The sequence below is a fragment of the Tachyglossus aculeatus genome, chromosome 23 (assembly GCF_015852505.1).
Source record: "Tachyglossus aculeatus isolate mTacAcu1 chromosome 23, mTacAcu1.pri, whole genome shotgun sequence".
Lineage (NCBI taxonomy): Eukaryota > Metazoa > Chordata > Mammalia > Monotremata > Tachyglossidae > Tachyglossus > Tachyglossus aculeatus.
The window spans coordinates 38,566,687-38,583,769 of record NC_052088.1 but is presented as its reverse complement, the minus strand read 5'-3'; the positions used below and the strand labels follow the sequence as shown (position 1 = coordinate 38,583,769).

General features: G+C 49.5%; 1 protein-coding gene across 7 annotated transcripts in view; it reads left to right on the top strand.

Moving 5' to 3' along the window:
* The window catches only part of TRAPPC13 (trafficking protein particle complex 13), a 51,312-nt gene that overhangs the window by 5,863 nt on the left and 28,366 nt on the right, over positions 1 to 17,083 (top strand). The window contains exon 1 of one of the 7 annotated variants that reach the window (XM_038765535.1): positions 9,058 to 9,082. The exons of 4 other annotated variants lie outside the window; for them this stretch is intronic. In XM_038765535.1, coding sequence (XP_038621463.1) covers position 9,082 — 1 coding nt within the window. In that variant the 5' untranslated portion in view covers positions 9,058 to 9,081. Of the gene's footprint in view, positions 1 to 9,057; positions 9,083 to 10,760; positions 10,832 to 12,758; positions 12,774 to 17,083 lie in introns of those variants that run through there. 2 more of the 7 variants (XM_038765537.1, XM_038765536.1) reach the window with 2 other exon arrangements.

Sequence of the window (17,083 nt, the reverse complement as noted above, 5' to 3'; positions counted from 1 at the left end):
TAGAACAGTGCTTTGCACATAGTAAGCGCCTAATAAATGCCATCATCATTATTATTATTACCATTACTGCTCTCTCCGGCCCCTTTCACCCCGGCTCCGGCAACCTCACCCGACTGGGCCACCTTCTCTCCTGGCCTTTAATCAATCAATGAATCAATCAATCGTATTTTATTGAGCGCTTACTGTGTGCAGAGCGCTGTACTAAGCGCTTGGGAAGTACAAGTTGGCAACATGTACAGACGGTCCCTACCCAACAGTGGGCTTAGTCCTCCCGCTAGCCCGTCTGCTCCCTCCCAAGCGTTTAGTACCCAGGTATCCGTTCAATAGCATCAACTAGTCGGCAAACATTCATTCAGTCGTATTTATGGAGCGCTTACCGTGGGCAGGGCACTGTACTGAGCGCTTGGGAAGCAGAAACACGCAATCGATCCCAGTCGGAGGCTGCCGTGCCGTTCCGGGGGAGAACGCGTGCTGTGTCTGGAAGTCTGTCGGGGCATCCTTAATCATCATCATCAACCGTATTTATTGAGCGCTTACTGTGTGCAGAGCACTGTACTAAGCGCTCGGGAAGTCCAACTTGGCAACGTATAGAGACGGTCCCTACCCAACAGTGGGCTCACAGTCTAAAAATCCTCGATCCTCGGTGTCGTCCACCAGCCTGGAAGTCGCTTCTGCCCCAGCAGGGAGGTGCCCAAAAAGTACCCCCCCGCCGAGCCGGGGGGTTTGCGTCCAGTACAGCAGGAGTTGTGTTGGGAGCCGTGGACCAGCTGCGGTGGCGGACGAGAGCGTTTTCAAGTACCTCTCGGCCGCTCCCGCTTCTTCCCAGACTGAGCCCCTTCCTTCCTCTCCCCCTCGCCCCCCTCTCCATCCCCCCATCTTACCTCCTTCCCTTCCCCACAGCACCTGGATATATGGATATATATTTGTACATATTTATTACTCTATTTATTTATTCTACTTGTCCGTATCTATCCTATTTATTTTATTTTGTTAGTATGTTTGGTTTTGATCTCTGTCTCCCCCTTTTAGACTGTGAGCCCACTGTTGGGTAGGGACCGTCTCTCTATGTTGCCGATTTGTACTTCCCAAGCGCTTAGTACAGTGCTGTGCACATAGTAAGCGCTCAGTAAATACGATTGATTGATTCTAAGAGGAGAAACCCCGTCGGTCCCGTCAGAGAAGCAGCGCGGCTCAGCGGAAAGAGCCCGGGCTTTGGAGTCGGAGGTCGTGGGTTCAAATCCCCCCTCCGCCCCCTCTCAGCTGGGTGACTTTGGGCCAGTCACGTCACTTCTCTGGGCCTCAGTTCCCTCATCTGTAAAATGGGGATGAAGACTGTGAGCCCCCCGTGGGACAGCCTTGTAACCTTCCCAGCGCTTAGAACAGCGCTTTGCACAGAGTAAGCGCTTAACAAACGCCATCGTCATTATTATTATTCGGTTGCGCGTTCGAGGTTGCGCTTTCACGAGCCGGGTGCTGATCGGGGCGCGTTCCCGGGCTCCCGTCGCGAACGCGGTCGGGGCTTTCTCAGCGGGAGCGGACGACAGCGCTTAGTCCAGTGCTCCGCACGCAGTAAGCGCTCGATTGAATGAATGAATGAATGAATGACGCAGGGGAACTGCCATCAATCAATCAATCAATCGTATCGAGCGCTTACTATGTGCAGAGCACTATACTAAGCGCTTGGGAAGTCCAAGTTGGCAGCATATAGAGACGGTCCCTACCCAACAAGCATTAACTACCCTACCCAACAGGCAATTCAAGCGCTTAGTACAGTGCTCTGCACATAGTAAGCGCTCAATAAATACGATTGATGATGATGAACAGCGGGCTCGCGGTCAGTTGAGCGCCGAACCTTGCACTGAGCGAAACTCGCGCTGGGCTGCCCGTGCCTCGATGGCACTGCCCGGGGGGCCGGGACGCGCGGACGTTTTTCCGGCATCACGTCGCCCTCGATCCGGACGCACAATTCCACGGTGACACCGCTGTCGGCGAAATTCCCCTACGAGAGCATCCGTCTGCCTCGCCGCCGACCTCTCCCCCACATCCTTAGAGCAGTGCTCAATCAATCAATCAATCAATCGTGTTTATTGAGCGCTTACTGTGGGCAGAGCACTGGACTAAGCGCTTGGGAAGTCCAAGTTGGCAGCGCTTAGAACAGCACTTTGCACATAGTAAGCGCTTAATAAATACCATCATTATTATTTTCATCATCATCATCATCAATCGTATTTATTGAGCGCTTACTATGTGCAGAGCACTGTACTAAGCGCTTGGGAAGTACAAATTGGCAGCGCTTAGAACAGCACTTAATAAATGCCATCATTATTATTATTATCATCAGCAATCGTATTTATTGAGTACTTACTGTGGGAGAGCACTGGACTAAGTGCTTGGGAAGTACAAATTGGCAGCGCTTAGAACAGCGCTTTGCACATAGTAAGCGCTTAGTAAATGCCATCATTATTATTATCATCAGCAGCAGCAGCAATCGTATTTATTGAGTGCTTACTGTGGGCAGAGCACTGGACTAAGCGCTTGGGAAGTACAAGTTGGCAGCGCTTAGAACAGCGTTTTGCACATAGTAAGCACTTAATAAATGCCATCATTATTATTATTATCATCATCAGCAGCAGCAATCGTATTTATTGAGCGCTTACTGTGGGCAGAGCACTGGACTAAGCGCTTGGGAAGTCCAAGTTGGCAGCGCTTAGAACAGCGCTTTGCACATAGTAAGTGCTTAATAAATGCCATCATTATTATTATCATCATCAGCAGCAGCAATCGTATTTATTGAGCGCTTACTGTGGGCAGAGCACTGGACCAAGCGCTTGGGAAGTCCAGATTGGCAGCGCTTAGAACAGCGCTTTGCCCATAGTAAGCGCTTAATAAATGCCATCATTATTATGATTATCCTGGAACATCCTCCTCATATTTACTATTCTATTTATTTCGTTCACAATGTGCATCTAGCTGTCGTTGTATTTGTTCTGACAGCTCGACACCCTTCCACGTGTTTGGTTTTGTCGTCTGTCTCCCCCCTTCTAGACCGTGAGCCCGTCGGTGGGTTGGGACTGTCGCTTTACGTTGCCGACTTTTCCTTCCCAAGCGCCTAGTACAGTGCTGTGCACACAGTAAGCGCTCAATAAATATGACTGATTGATTGATTGATTCACTTCTCTGGGCCTCATTTCCCTCATCTGTAAAATGGGGAAGAAGACCGTGAGCCCCCCGTGGGACAACCTGACCGCCTTGTAACCTCCCCAGCACTTAGAATAATAATAATAATAATAATAATGGCATTTATTAAGCGCTTACTATGTGCAAAGCACTGTTTTAAGCACTGGGGAGAGTACAAGATGATCAGGTTGTCCCCTGGGGGGCTCACAGTCTTCACCCTCATTTTACAGATGAGGTCACTGAGGCCAGAGAATAGACTAATAATAATGATGGCATTTGTTAAGCGCTTACTATGTGCAAAGCACTGTTCTAAGCGCTGGGGAAGTTACAAGATGATCAGGTTGTCCCACGGTGGGGCTCACAGTCTTCATCCCCACTTTACAGATGAGGTCACTGAGGCCCAGAGAAGTGAAGTGACTTGCCTAAAGTCACGCAACTAATTGGTAGAATCGGGATTTGAACACATGACCTGACTCCCAAGCCCGAGCTCTTTCTACTGAGCCACTTTTGTGAGTTTTTTGGCGGGTTTACAGGGCGAATAAGGCGAAAGCGGGCCCTTTCTACGCCTTCCCTCAGCGGCTGCCATTGAGGTAGGCCCGCCATGGGACCTTGCGCATAGTGAGCGCTTAATAAATGCCATTATTATTAATTGGCGGAGCTGGGATTAGAACCCACGGCCTCTGACTCAATCAATCGATCGGATTCATCGAGCGCTTCCTGCGTGCAGAGCGTTTGGGGAGTCCAAGTTGGCAACATCTAGAGACGGTCCCTACCCAACAGCGGGCCCGAGCGCGGGCTCTCTGCACTGAGCCGCGCTGCCGAGGCGCTCAGTAAGTACCATCGGCTGGTAAGGCGGGAGAGTGAGCGTGTCGTATTCGTACCCCGCTGTAGGTCGCGTTCCCTCCTGATCGGTGCCCGCCGTGGAGGGGAAAACGAGGCCCCGCCGCCCCCTCCCTCCCTCCATCCGTCCCGAGGATGGCCGCGGAGGTCATCGTGCACCACCGGCCGGGCGAGGCGGCGGATCCCGCCCGCTTCCAGAGGATGGCCGAGGAAGCGGTCGGGGCCTTTCCCGCGCGGCCGGCCGGGAAGTTCACACCCTGGTTCCCGGGCGGGCCGGACGCGCGGCCCCTCAAGCCTCAGCGGTCGCCGCCGCCCGTCGCGGAGGAGGACGCCCGGCCCCCCGAGCCGCCCGGCCCGGCGTCCGCGGCCGGACCCCGCAGCTACGACTGCACGGACCACCTCCTTGAATTCCGGCCCGACGTGGCGAAGAGGCGGCGGCTCGGCCGGGCCCGGACGGAGGGGGACCGCGGCCGGCCCGGTCCCCCGGCCCCGAAGCAGCTGACACGGTCCTGGAGCATGTCCGGCCCCAGGAGCCGCCCCGGCCAAGCCACGTTTGGCCTTTCCGAAGGACTGCGGAGCCGTTTAGCGGGGCTCCGGCTGCATTTGCTCAGCCGGGCCCGGTGGACCGTGGAGCCGTCGGCCTGCGGCGGCCAGGCGCTCGAGGACGTTTGGGTGAAGCTGAACCGGCTCATCAGGCGCGGCCAGCTCCCCTCCTGCAACGCCACCATCCAGAGGCCCGTGGGCCAGATATGGGTGTTCTGCGACCTCGGCTGCTGCGAATACGTAGGGAACCTTCTCAGAGGACGGTTAGACCTCACTGGAAGGATGAATTTGTTCGTGCATAAACACGGAGTCATTTTTAGCATGTAATTCATTCGTTCATCCATCGTTTTAGACTGTGAGCCCACTGTTGGGTAGGGACCGTCTCTCTGTGTTGCCAACTTGGACTTCCCAAGCGCTTAGTACGGCGCTGTGCACACAGTAAGCGCTGAATAAATACGATTTATTCAGTCATATTTATTGAGCGCTTACTGTGCGCGGAGCACTGTACCAAGCGCTTGGGAAGTCCAAGTTGATTGCTCTTTAAATGTCGGCGGGAGTCCAGACAGATGAAATCTCTGGGTCTTCCTGGGGAAATCCAAGGTGCTCTTTTTTTAACCAACTTGTACTTCCCAAGCGCTTGGTACAGTGCTCTGCGCACAGTAAGCGCTCAATAAATACGATTGAATGAATCAATCGTATTTATTGAGCGCTTACTGTGCGCAGAGCACTGTACCAAGCGCTTGGGAAGTCCAAGTTGATTGATCTTTAAACGTCGGCGGGAGTCCAGACAGATGAAATCTCCGGGTCTTCCTGGGGAAATCCAAGGGGGTCTTTTCTTAACCAACTTGTACTTCCCAAGCACTTGGTCCGGTGCTCTGCACACAGTAAGCGCTCAATAAATACGATTGATTCATTCCTGGAGCGTGTCCGGCCCCAGGAGCCACCCTGGCCAAGCCGCGTTTGGCCTTGATTGATTCATTCAATCGTATTTATTGAGCGCTTACTGTGCGCAGAGCACCGGACCAAGCGCTTGGGAAGTCCAAGTTGATTGATCTTTAAATGTCGGCGGGAGTCCAGACAGATGAAATCTCTGGGTCTTCCTGGGGATATCCAAGGTGGTCTTTTTTTTAACCAACTTGTACTTTCCAAGCGCTTAGTACAGTGCTCTGCACACAGTAAGCACTCAGTAAATACGATTGATTGATTCATTCAGTCGTATTTCTTGAGCGCTTACTGTGTGCAGAGCAAGCGCTTGGGAAGTCCAAGTTGATTGATATTTAAATGTCGGTGGGTGTCCAGACAGATGAAATCTCTGGGTCTTCCTGGGGAAATCCAAGAGGGTCTTTTTTTAATGCCCGTGCGAGTGAATAAACTGGAAAATGAGTTGGATTTTAGCACGCGTTTCTCCCGTAGTTGCTACGAAAAGGAGAGTTATCGGACCGCTTACAGCGTGCGGAGCACCGTAGTTAGCATTCGGGCAAGGCAGACACGATCCCAGCCCTCAAAGGGTGAATAAACTGGAAAATGAGTTGGATTTGAGCACTCGTTTCTGCCGTAGTTGCTACGAAAAGGAGAGTTATCGGACCGCTTACAGCTTGCGGAGCACCGTAATTAGCATTCGGGCGAGGCAGACACGATCCCAGCCCTCAAAGGGTGAATAAACTGGAAAAGGAGTTGGATTTGAGCACATGTTTCTCCCGTAGTTGCTAGGAAAAGGAGAGTTATCGGACCGCTTAGCATTCGGGTGAGACAGACACGATCCCAGCCCTCAAAGGGTGAATAAATTGGAAAACGAGTTGGATTTTGGCACGCGTTTCTCCCGTAGTTGCTACGAAAAGGAGAGTTATCGGACCGCTTACGGCATGCGGAGTTAGCATTCGGGCGAGGCAGACACGATCCCAGCCCTCAAAGGGTGAATAAACTGGAAAAGGAGTTGGATTTTGGCACGCGTTTCTCCCGTAGTTGCTACGAAAAGGAGAGTTATCGGACCGCTTATGGCGTGCGGAGTTAGCATTCGGGCGAGGCAGACACGATCCCAGCCCTCAAAGGGTGAATAAACTGGAAAAGGAGTTGGATTTTTAGCACGCGTTTCTCCCCTAGTTTCTACGAAAAGGAGAGTTATCGGACCGCTTAGCATTCGGGCGAGGCAGACACGATCCCAGCCCTCAAAGGGTAAATAAACTGGAAAACGAGTTGGATTTGAGCACGCGTTTCTCCTGTAGTTGCTAGGAAAAGGAGAGTTATCGGACCGCTTAGCATTCGGGCGAGGCAGACACGATCCCAGCCCTCAAAGGGTGAATAAACTGGAAAACGAGTTGGATTTTAGCACGCGTTTCTCCCGTAGTTGCTACGAAAAGGAGAGTTATCGGACCGCTTACAGCGTGCGGAGCATCGTAGTTAGCATTCGGGCGAGGCAGACACAATTCCAGCCCTCAAAGGGTGAATAAACTGGAAAATGAGTTGGATTTGAGCACGTGTTTCTCCCGTAGTTGCTAGGAAAAGGAGAGTTATCGGACCGCTTAGCATTCGGACAAGACAGACACAATCCCAGCCCTCAAAAGGTGAATAAACTGGAAAATGAGTTGGATTTGAGCACGTGTTTCTCCCGTAGTTGCTAGGAAAAGGAGAGTTATCGGACCGCTTAGCATTCGGACGAGACAGACACGATCTCAGCCCTCAAAGGGTGAATAAACTGGAAAATGAGTTGGATTTTAGCACGCGCTTCTCCTGTAGTTTCTACGAAAAGGAGAGTTATCGGACCGCTTACAGCGTGCGGAGCACCGTAGTTAGCATTCGGGCGAGGCAGACACGATCCCAGCCCTCAAAGGGCGTGGCTCGATGGGAAGAGCCCGAGCTTTGGGGTCAGAGGTCATGGGTTCCAATCCCGGCTCCTCCACTTGTCAGCTGGGTGACTTTGGGCAAGCCACTTCACTTCTCTGGGCCTCAGTTGCCTCATCTGGAAAATGGGGATGAAGACTGAGAAGCGGCGTGGCTCAGTGGAGAAAGAGCCCGGGCTTCGGAGTCAGAGGTCATGGGTTCGAATGCCAGCTCTGCCGATTGTCAGCTGGGTGACTTTGGGTGAGTCACTTCAATCAATCAATCAATCAATCGTATTTATTGAGCGCTTACTGTGTACAGAGCACTATACTAAGCGCTTGGGAAGTACAAGTCGGCAGCCTATAGAGACGGTCCCTACCCAACAGCGGGCTTACAGTCTAGAAGGGGGAGACAGAGAACAAAACCAAACATACTAACAAAGTAAAATAAATAAATAAATAAATAAATGCACTTCACTTCTCCGGGCCTTAGTTGCCTCATCTGTAAAATGGGGGTGAAGACTGCGAGCCTCCCGTGGGGCAACCTGATCACCTTGTAACCTCCCCGGCACTGATAACGGTGCTTTGCACATAGTAAGCGCTTAACAAACGCCATCATCATCATCATCCAGGTCGCTGGGCCTGGAGGAGGCCGCCGGAGCGATGACTCGTGACTTGTCGTTCCGATCGACCACATGCCTGCTGTGTGACCTTGGGCAAGTCGCTTAACTTCTCGGCGCCTCAGTTCCCTCATCTGTAAAATGGGGATGATGACTGTGAGCCCCACGCGGGACAGCCTGATCACCTGGTCAACTTCTCTGTGCCTCAGTGACCTCATCTGTAAAGTGGGGATTAAGACTGTGAGCCCCATGTGGGACAACCTGATCACCTTGTCACCTCCCCAGTGCTTAGAACAGTGCTTTGCACAGAGTAAGCGCTTAATCAATCAATCAATCGTGTCCAGTCCATTGCCTCGCAACCAGCGGCCCCTCAATCTCCGCATTGTTACCCGGCTACCGAGCCGGTGGCGGCACGGAAACTCTGTAACCCTCAGCGTCTTCCAGGAGCCGCTGCGGCCCCGGGCCGAAGAAGGGCAGCTGGCCGTCTGGAATTCCCAAACGGGAATTTTGTCGTCCGTCTCCCCCTTCTAGACCGTGAGCCCGCTGTTGGGTAGGGACTGTCTCTAGATGTTGCCAACTTGGACTTCCCAAGCGCTTAGTACAGCGCTCTGCACACCGTAAGCGCTCATTAAATACGAATGAATGAATGCCCTGTGGCCCGAGGGGCCTGGACCCACGGAGGTCACGCGATGGGAGATTTTCGTCCGACGGAAGCCGCCAGGAGGTTGCGCTTTTCCCGGCCGGACGTTGTCCGGCCCGGCTCCCGAGCAACCGAAAGGCAAGATCCGAACGGAGGCCGGCGGGAGCTCTGGAGATGATAACGGCGTCGAGTTTCGCGCCCACCCGAAGGCCCCCTCGCCGCCTTGGAAATCGGCATCCTTCCCGGGATGCCGGGTGACTTCTCGAAGAGGGTCGTCGAGTCCCATTCCGGGCCAAACCGCGTCCAACGGCCAGGCGGGATCGTCGCCGATGGGATCTCGGTGTTCGCCCGGGCTTTGAGGGCGAGGGTCAACCCTCCCCACCCAAGCCGGGCTAGGCCGTCAGTCGAGCTTGAGGCGAAGTGGCGAGGACGGTGCTCTGCACACAGTAAGCGCTCAATAAATACGATTGAATGAATGAATGAATGAGTACTTTGAAGGAGGAACGGACGGACATCTTACTTAGAGCTGGAGGACGGGCGTGACGGGCGGAATCGCCCCCACCTCGAGGGCCCAGCAGTGAGGAGAAGACCCCCTTCTAGACTGTGAGCCCACTGTTGGGTAGGGACCATCTCTATATGTTGCCAACTTGGACTTCCCAAGCGCTCAGTACAGTGCTCTGCACACAGTAAGCGCTCAGTAAATACGATTGATTGAGAGGGGCAGTGCCCTCCTCAAGCCGAGTCTTCCGGCAGACCGTCGGCTTCGGTGGCAGCATCCAAACCCGCGGCCCCGGATGGCCAGCGGGTCGTCTCGGTGTAGGTCTTGCGGGTTTTAGGAACCGTAAATCAGCCTCGTGCCTTCTTTTTTTTTTTCCAAGACCTCTAGTCCGTGAAGCAACCTAGAATTTTCCCCGGCTTAAAAATCCACCGGCAAACGCGGTTGTTGGCGTGTCTTGAGTGGTAGCCTTGTTCGTGAGGCCACGTGTCTTGAGGGGTAGCGTGGTTTGTGAGGCCACCAGCTCTAGGGAGATGTGAAGACATAATAATAATAATAATAATAATAATAATAATGGCATTTATTCATTCATTCATTCAATCGTATTTATTGAGCGCTTACTGTGCGCAGAGCACAGGACTAAGCGCTTGGGACGTACATATGCCGAAGGGGGCCCATAAAAATACAACATTTTATTCCTGTCTCTATTAAGACAGTATACTGATCATTTGAGGATATAAGAAAGAAAAGAAAAGTCAGTGTGTGCCTGGAAAGATGAGGCCAACTGACTAAGACAGACCACAAATGAGCAGCATTGTTTACAACTTGAAAAAATTAACAGTGATAATCACTACATCATCATCATCGTCATCATCAATCGTATTTATTGAGCGCTTACTGTGTGCAGAGCACTGGACTAAGCGCTTGGGATGTACATATGCCGAAGGGGGCCCATAAAAATACAACATTTTATTCCTGTCTCTATTAAGACAGTATACTGATCATTTGAGGATATAAGAAAGAAAAGAAAAGTCAGTGTGTGCCTGGAAAGATGAGTCCAACTGACTAAGACAGACCACAAATGAGCAGCATTGTTTACAACTTGAAAAAATTAATAGTGATAATCACTACATCATCATCATCATCATCAATCGTATTTATTGAGCGCTTACTATGTGCAGAGCACTGTACTAAGCGCTTGGGAAGTACAAATTGGCAACAAATATATACAAATCAAATATATACAGCTGGTATTTCCCTCTCTCTCTCTCTCTCTCTCTCTCTCTCACTCTCACTCTCATCTTAATCGCTTTAATTTTTGGATTTACGTAACTCAGCCAGGACTTCCCCAGATATGCTCAAAATCAAAATATGCTCAAAATAATAATAATAATAATACTGGTGCTTTGTGCAAAGCACCGTTCTAAGCGCCGGGGAGGATACAAGGTGATCAGGTTGTCCCACTTGGGGCTCACAGTCTTAATCCCCATTTTGCAGGTGAGGGAACTGAGGCCCAGAGAAGCGAAGTGACATGCCCAAAGTCACACAGCCGACGAGTGGCAGAGCCGGGATTTGAACCCATGACCTCCGACTCCAAAGCGCGGGCTCTTTCCACTGAGCCACGCTGCTTCTCTCCTAGGGGACACTCCTAGACCCCGCCTGATACACTAGCAGGGATGTCACTGGATCAGGAATTCTAGTAGGTTATCAGCTTCTTGTTTTGGGGGACGGTATCTGATTTGTGGATGGTCATTTGCTTAATAATAATGATAGCATTGATTAATCAATCAATCGTATTTATTGAGCGCTTACTGTGTGCAGAGCACTGTACTAAGCGCTTGGGAAGTACAAGCTGGCAACATATAGAGACAGTCCCTACCCAACAGCGGGCTCACAGTCTAGAAGGGGGTGACAGAGAACAAAACCAAACATACTAACAAAATAAAATAAATAGAATAGGTAGGTACAAGTAAAATAAATAATAAATAAATTAAGCGCTTACTATGTGCAAAGCCCTGTTCTAAGCGCTGGGGAGGTTACAAGGTGATCAGGTTGTCCCACGGGGGGCTGGCAGTCTTCATCCCCATTTGACAGGTGAGGGAACTGAGGCCCAGAGAAGTGAAGTGACTCGCCCAAAGTCACACAGCCGACGAGTGGCGGAGGCGGGATTTGAACCCATGACCTCCGACTCCCAAGCCCGGGCTCTTTCCACTGAGCCACGCTGCTTCTCTAATGGGGTTGCAGCACCAGGGGAAACAGACTTCGTGGAAGAGCCTTTTCGCATCTTCTCCAGTGGAACCTGCCTGAGTCCAGCAAATCCCCCACTTTGATTATTAGGATTTAGCCTGAAAACCTTTCCGTTATAAGAAGTTTAAGTTTTCTTCCTAGTTCACTGCCCCAAATCGATTAGGGAAGCAGCGTGGCTCGGTGGAAAGAGCCCGGGCTTTGGAGTCAGAGGTCATGGGTTCAAATCCTGGCTCCGCCACTTCATTCATTCATTCATTCAATCGTATTTATTGAGCGCTTACTGTGTGCAAAGCACTGGACTAAGCGCTTGGGAAGTCCAAGTTGGCAACATCTAGAGACGGGCCCTACCCGACAGCGGGCTCACAGTCTAGAAGGGGGAGACAGACGACAAAACAAAACATATTAACAAGATAAAATAAATAGAATAAATATGTACAAGTAAAATAGAGTAATAAATATGTACAAACATATATACGTATATACAGGTACTTGCCACTTAGCTGGGTGACTTTGGGCAAGTCACTTCATTCAATCATATTGAGCGCTTACTGCGTGCAGAGCACTGTACTAAGCGCTTGGGAAGTCCAAATCGGCAACATCTAGAGACGGTCCCTACCCAACAGCGGGTTCACAGTCTCGAAGGGGGAGACAGACAACAAAACGAAACATATTAACAAGATAAAATAAATAGAATAAATATGTACAAGCAAAATAAATAGAGTAATAAATATGTACACGCATATATACAGGTACTTGCCACTTGTCAGCTGGGTGACTGGGCAAGTCACTTCACTTCATTCATTCATTCAATCAAACATTTATTGAGCGCTTACTGTGTGCAGAGCACTGTACTAAGCGCTTGGGAAGTCCAAGTTGGCAACTTCTAGAGACGGTCCCTACCCGACAGTGGGCTCACAGTCTAGAAGGGGGAGACAGACGACAAAACAAAACATATTAAAAAGATAAAATAAATAGAATAAATATGTACAAGTAAAATAAATGAATAGAGTAATAAATATGTACAAACATGTATACATATATATAGGTACTTGCCCTTGTCTGCTGGGTGACTTTGGGCAAGTCACTTCATTCATTCAGTCGTATTTATTGAGCGCTTACTGTGTGCAGAGCACTGTACTAAGCGCTTGGGAAGCACAAGTCGGCAACATCTAGAGATGGTCCCTACCCAAGAGTGAACTTACAGTCTAGAATGGGGAGACAGACGACAAAACAAAACATATTAAAAAGATAAAATAAATAGAATAAATATGTACAAGTAAACTAAATAAGTAAATAGAGTAATATGTACATACATATATACAGGTACTTGCCACTTAGCTGCGTGACTTTGGGTAAGTCACTTCCCAAGCGCTTAGTACAGTGCTCTGCACACAGTAAGTGCTCAATAAATGCGATTGATTGATTCTCTGGCCCTCAGTTCCTTCATCTGTAAAATGGGGATGAAGGCCATGAGCCCCCCGTGGGACAACCTGATCACCTTGTAACCTCCCCAGCGCTTAGAACAGTGCTTTGCACATAGTAAAAGCGCTTAATAAATGCCATTATTATTATTATTTCTGAATTCACCCGGGTTCTCCACAGTCGACTCTCGTCAGTCGTCATCAGCTCTAAAGAAGTCAATCCCCTTGCCCCTTCCTACGTCACCTCGCTGCTCTCCTGCTGCATTCTATTTTATTTTATTTTGTTAATATTCATTCAATCGTATTTATTGAGGGCTTACTGTGTGCAGAGCACTGTACTAAGCGCTTGGGAAGTCCAAGTTGGCAACATCTAGAGACGGTCCCTACCCAACAGTGGGCTCACAGTCGTCTAGAATGTTTTGCTTTGTTCTGTCTCCCCCATCGAGACTGTGAGCCCACTGTTGGGTAGGGACCGTCTCTAGATGTTGCCGACTTGTACTTCCCAAGCGCTTAGTCCAGTGCTTTGCACACAGTAAGCGCTCAATAAATACGATTGAATGAATGAGTGAATGTATGATGGATTGCATTACCCCTGTGCCTGGATTTGCAACGTCGATTCACCCCTCCCTCACATATTTACTATTCTATTTATTTTGTTTTGTTAATATGTTTTGTTTTGTTGTCTGTCTCCCCTTTCTAGACTGTGAGCCCACTGTTGGGTAGGGACCGGTTCTAGATGTTGCCAACTTGGACTTCCCAAGCGCTTAGTCCAGTGTTCTGCACACAGTAAGCGCTCAATAAATACGATTGAATGAATGAATGAACCCAGTCCACCCATTTCGCTTTCCCAATGCCACCCCACTCGCTGTTCCTCGATCTCCCGCGGCTCGTCACTGACCTCTTATCCACGTCCTCAAGCGCTGAGCACAGTGCTCTGCACACAGTAAGCGCTCAATAAATACGACTGAATGAAATCCCGCCTCCGGCCTGGAATGCCTTCCCTCCTCATTCCCTAAAGACATTTAGTCTCCCCTCCTTTAAAGCCTTATTGAAGGCCCCTCTCCTCCAAGAGGCCTTCCCTGACCAAGCCTTCATTTCTCTTTTCTCATTTCTCTTCTCCCTTCTGCAGTACCCTGACATGCTCCCTCTGTTCACCTGTCCCTCAACCCCACAGCACTCATGTACATATCCCTGTTCATTATCAATCAATCAATCGTATTTATTGAGCGCTTACTGTCTGTCTCCTCCTCTAAGCTGCGTTTGTTGTGGCAGGGATGCCTACCAGTTTTGTTGTACTGGTAGATGTTGAGCGCTCAATAAATATGACAATGAATGAATTTATTTATTTTATTTGTACATATTTATTCTATTTATTTTGTTAATATCATCAATCGTATTTATTGAGCGCTTGCTATGTGCGGAGCACTGTACTAAGCGCTTGTTTTGTTTTGTTTTGTTTCGTTCTCTGTCTCCCCCTTCTAGACTGTGAGCCCACTGTTGGGTAGGGACCGTCTCTATACGTTGCCAACTTGGACTTCCCAAGCGCTTAGTACAGTGCTCTGCACACAGTAAGCGCTCAATAAATATGATTGATTGATTGATTGATTACTGTGTGCCAGGCACTGCTCTAAGCGCCGGGATGGGTACGAGCAAATGTTGTTGGACGCCGTCCCACGTGGGGCTCGCAGTCTCAATCCCCATTTTTACAGACAAGGGACCTGAGGCCCAGGGGAGTGAAGTGATTCGCCCAAGGTCACCCGGCAGATGAGCGGCAGAGCCGGGATTCGAACCCGTAGAGAAGCAGCGTGGCTCAGTGGAAAGAGCCCGGGCTTTGGAGTCGGAGGTCATGGGTTCAAATGCCGGCTCCACCAATTGTCAGCTGAGTGACTTTGGGCAAGTCACTTCACTTCTCTGGGCCTCAGTTCCCTCATCTGGAAAATGGGGATTGACTGCAAGCCCCCCGTGGGACAACCTGATCACCTTGTAACCTCCCCAGCGCTTAGAACAGTGCTTTGCACGTAGTAAGCGCTTAATAAATGCCATCATTATTATTATTATTATTATTATGACAGTTCCCTCATCTCTAAAATGGGGATGAAGACTGTGAGCTCCATGTGAGACAACCCAACTACCTTGTATCTACACCAGTGTTTAGAACAGTGCTTGGCACATAGTAAGCGCTTAACAAATACCATCATTATTAAATGGGAATCTTATCCCATTTATTCATTCATTCGTCCAATTGAATTTTTTGAGCGCTTACTGTGTGCGGAGCACTGTACTAAGCCCTTAGGCGAGTACGATACAACAATAAACCGAGCCCCCTTTCTCCTCTCCTCCTCCCCATCCCCCCCGCCCTCCCTCCTTCCCCTCCCCACAGCAGCTGTATAGATGTTTGCACAGATTTATTACTCTATTTTACTTGTACATATTTCCTATTCTATTTATTTTGTTAATGATGTGCATCTAGCTTTATTTCTATTTGTTCTGACGACTTGTCCACATGAGCCCCTTCCTTCCTCTCCCCCTCGTCCCCCTCTCCATCCCCCCATCTTACCTCCTTCCCTTCCCCACAGCACCTGTATATATGTTTGTACGTATTTATTACTCTATTTTATTTGTACATATCTATTCTATTTATTTTATTTTGTTAGTATGTTTGGTTTTGTTCTCTGTCTCCCCCTTTTAAAAGGACTGTGAGCCCACTGTTGGGTAGGGACTGTCTCTATGTGTTGCCAATTTGTACTTCCCAAGCGCTTAGTACAGTGGTCTGCACATAGTAAGCGCTCAATAAATGCGATTGATGATGATGATGATGATGTTTTGTTTTATCTTCGTCTCCCCCTTCCAGACTGTGAGCCCGTTGTTGGGTAGGGACCGTCTGCGTTGCCGACTTGTACTTCCCAGGCGCTTAGTCCAGCGCTCTGCACACAGTAAGCGCTCAATAAATACGACTGAACGAATGAATGACCTTCTGCTTCCCAGGCCGGTGCTGTATTATCCACCAGGCCATACTGCTCCTATAGAGTCCGGGAGGGCCTAATGGGACCCAGGAAATACCGGCCCTGCGGGAAGATGAGTGTAACAAAAGAGGAAGCTGAAACCGGGAATGCTTCAAGCCTAACAGTTAATTTATCCTAATTAACAGCGCCCATAAATCCCCATTTTTTTTTAAAGTCCGCAAGACCGGACGTTACCCTTCACGCTGAGAACCCGGAACATCTGAGAGAAAAACGGTCCTAAACATAGCCGCAGCCACGCTCCATCTTCTCATCCCTAGACAGGCTGCGGGCGGCTTCGTGGGGCGGCCTGGGAGTCGAAGGGCCTGGGTTCTAATTCCGGCTCTGCCGCGTGACCCTGGGCAAGTCACTACGCTTCTCTGGGCCTCAGCTACCTCATCTGTAAAATGGGGAGGAAGACTGTGAGCCCCATGGGACAGAGGCTCTGTTCAACTTGATTGCTTCGTATCCACCCCAGTGCTTAGTGCAGTGCATGGCACATAGTAAGCAGTTAACAAATACCACTGTTATCATTATAATTAATAATAATAACTGGTTTAGGCTTCCTCTAGGGTCCCAGTGCTTGTGGCCAATATGTTGCCAATTTGTACTTCCCAAGCGCTTAGTACAGCGCTCTGCACATAGTAAGCGCTCAATAAATACGATTGATTGATTGATGTGGCAAGTGATTACAATCAATCAATCGTATTTATTGAGCGCTTACTGTGTGCAGAGCGCTGTACTAAGCGCTTGGGAAGTACAAGTTAGCAACATATAGAGACAGTCCCTACCCAACAGTGGGCTCACAGTCTAAAAGGGGGAGACAGAGAACAAAACCAAACATACTAACAAAATAGAATAAATAGAATAGATATGTACAAGTAAAATAAATAAATAACTAGAGTAATAAAAGACTGTGAGCCCACTGTTGGGTAGGGACTGTCTCTATATGTTGCCAACTTGTACTTCCCCAGCGCTTAGTACAGCGCTCTGCACACAGTAAGCGCTTAATAAATACGAAGGATTGATTGATTGATCGGAATACTGGCAATGCGCTTTTCCTCGTAGGAGGCTTCGAATTCCTGCAGGTGAAGTGGGCTCTCATTTGCCTTCAATCGATCAGTCGATGCTATTTATCAATCAATCGATCAATCGTATTTATTGAGCGCTTACTGTGTGCAGAGCGCTGTACTAAGCACTTGGGAAGTCCAAGTTGGCTACATATAGAGACGGTCCCTACCCAACAGTGGGCTCACAGTCTAGAAGGGGGAGACAGAGAACAAA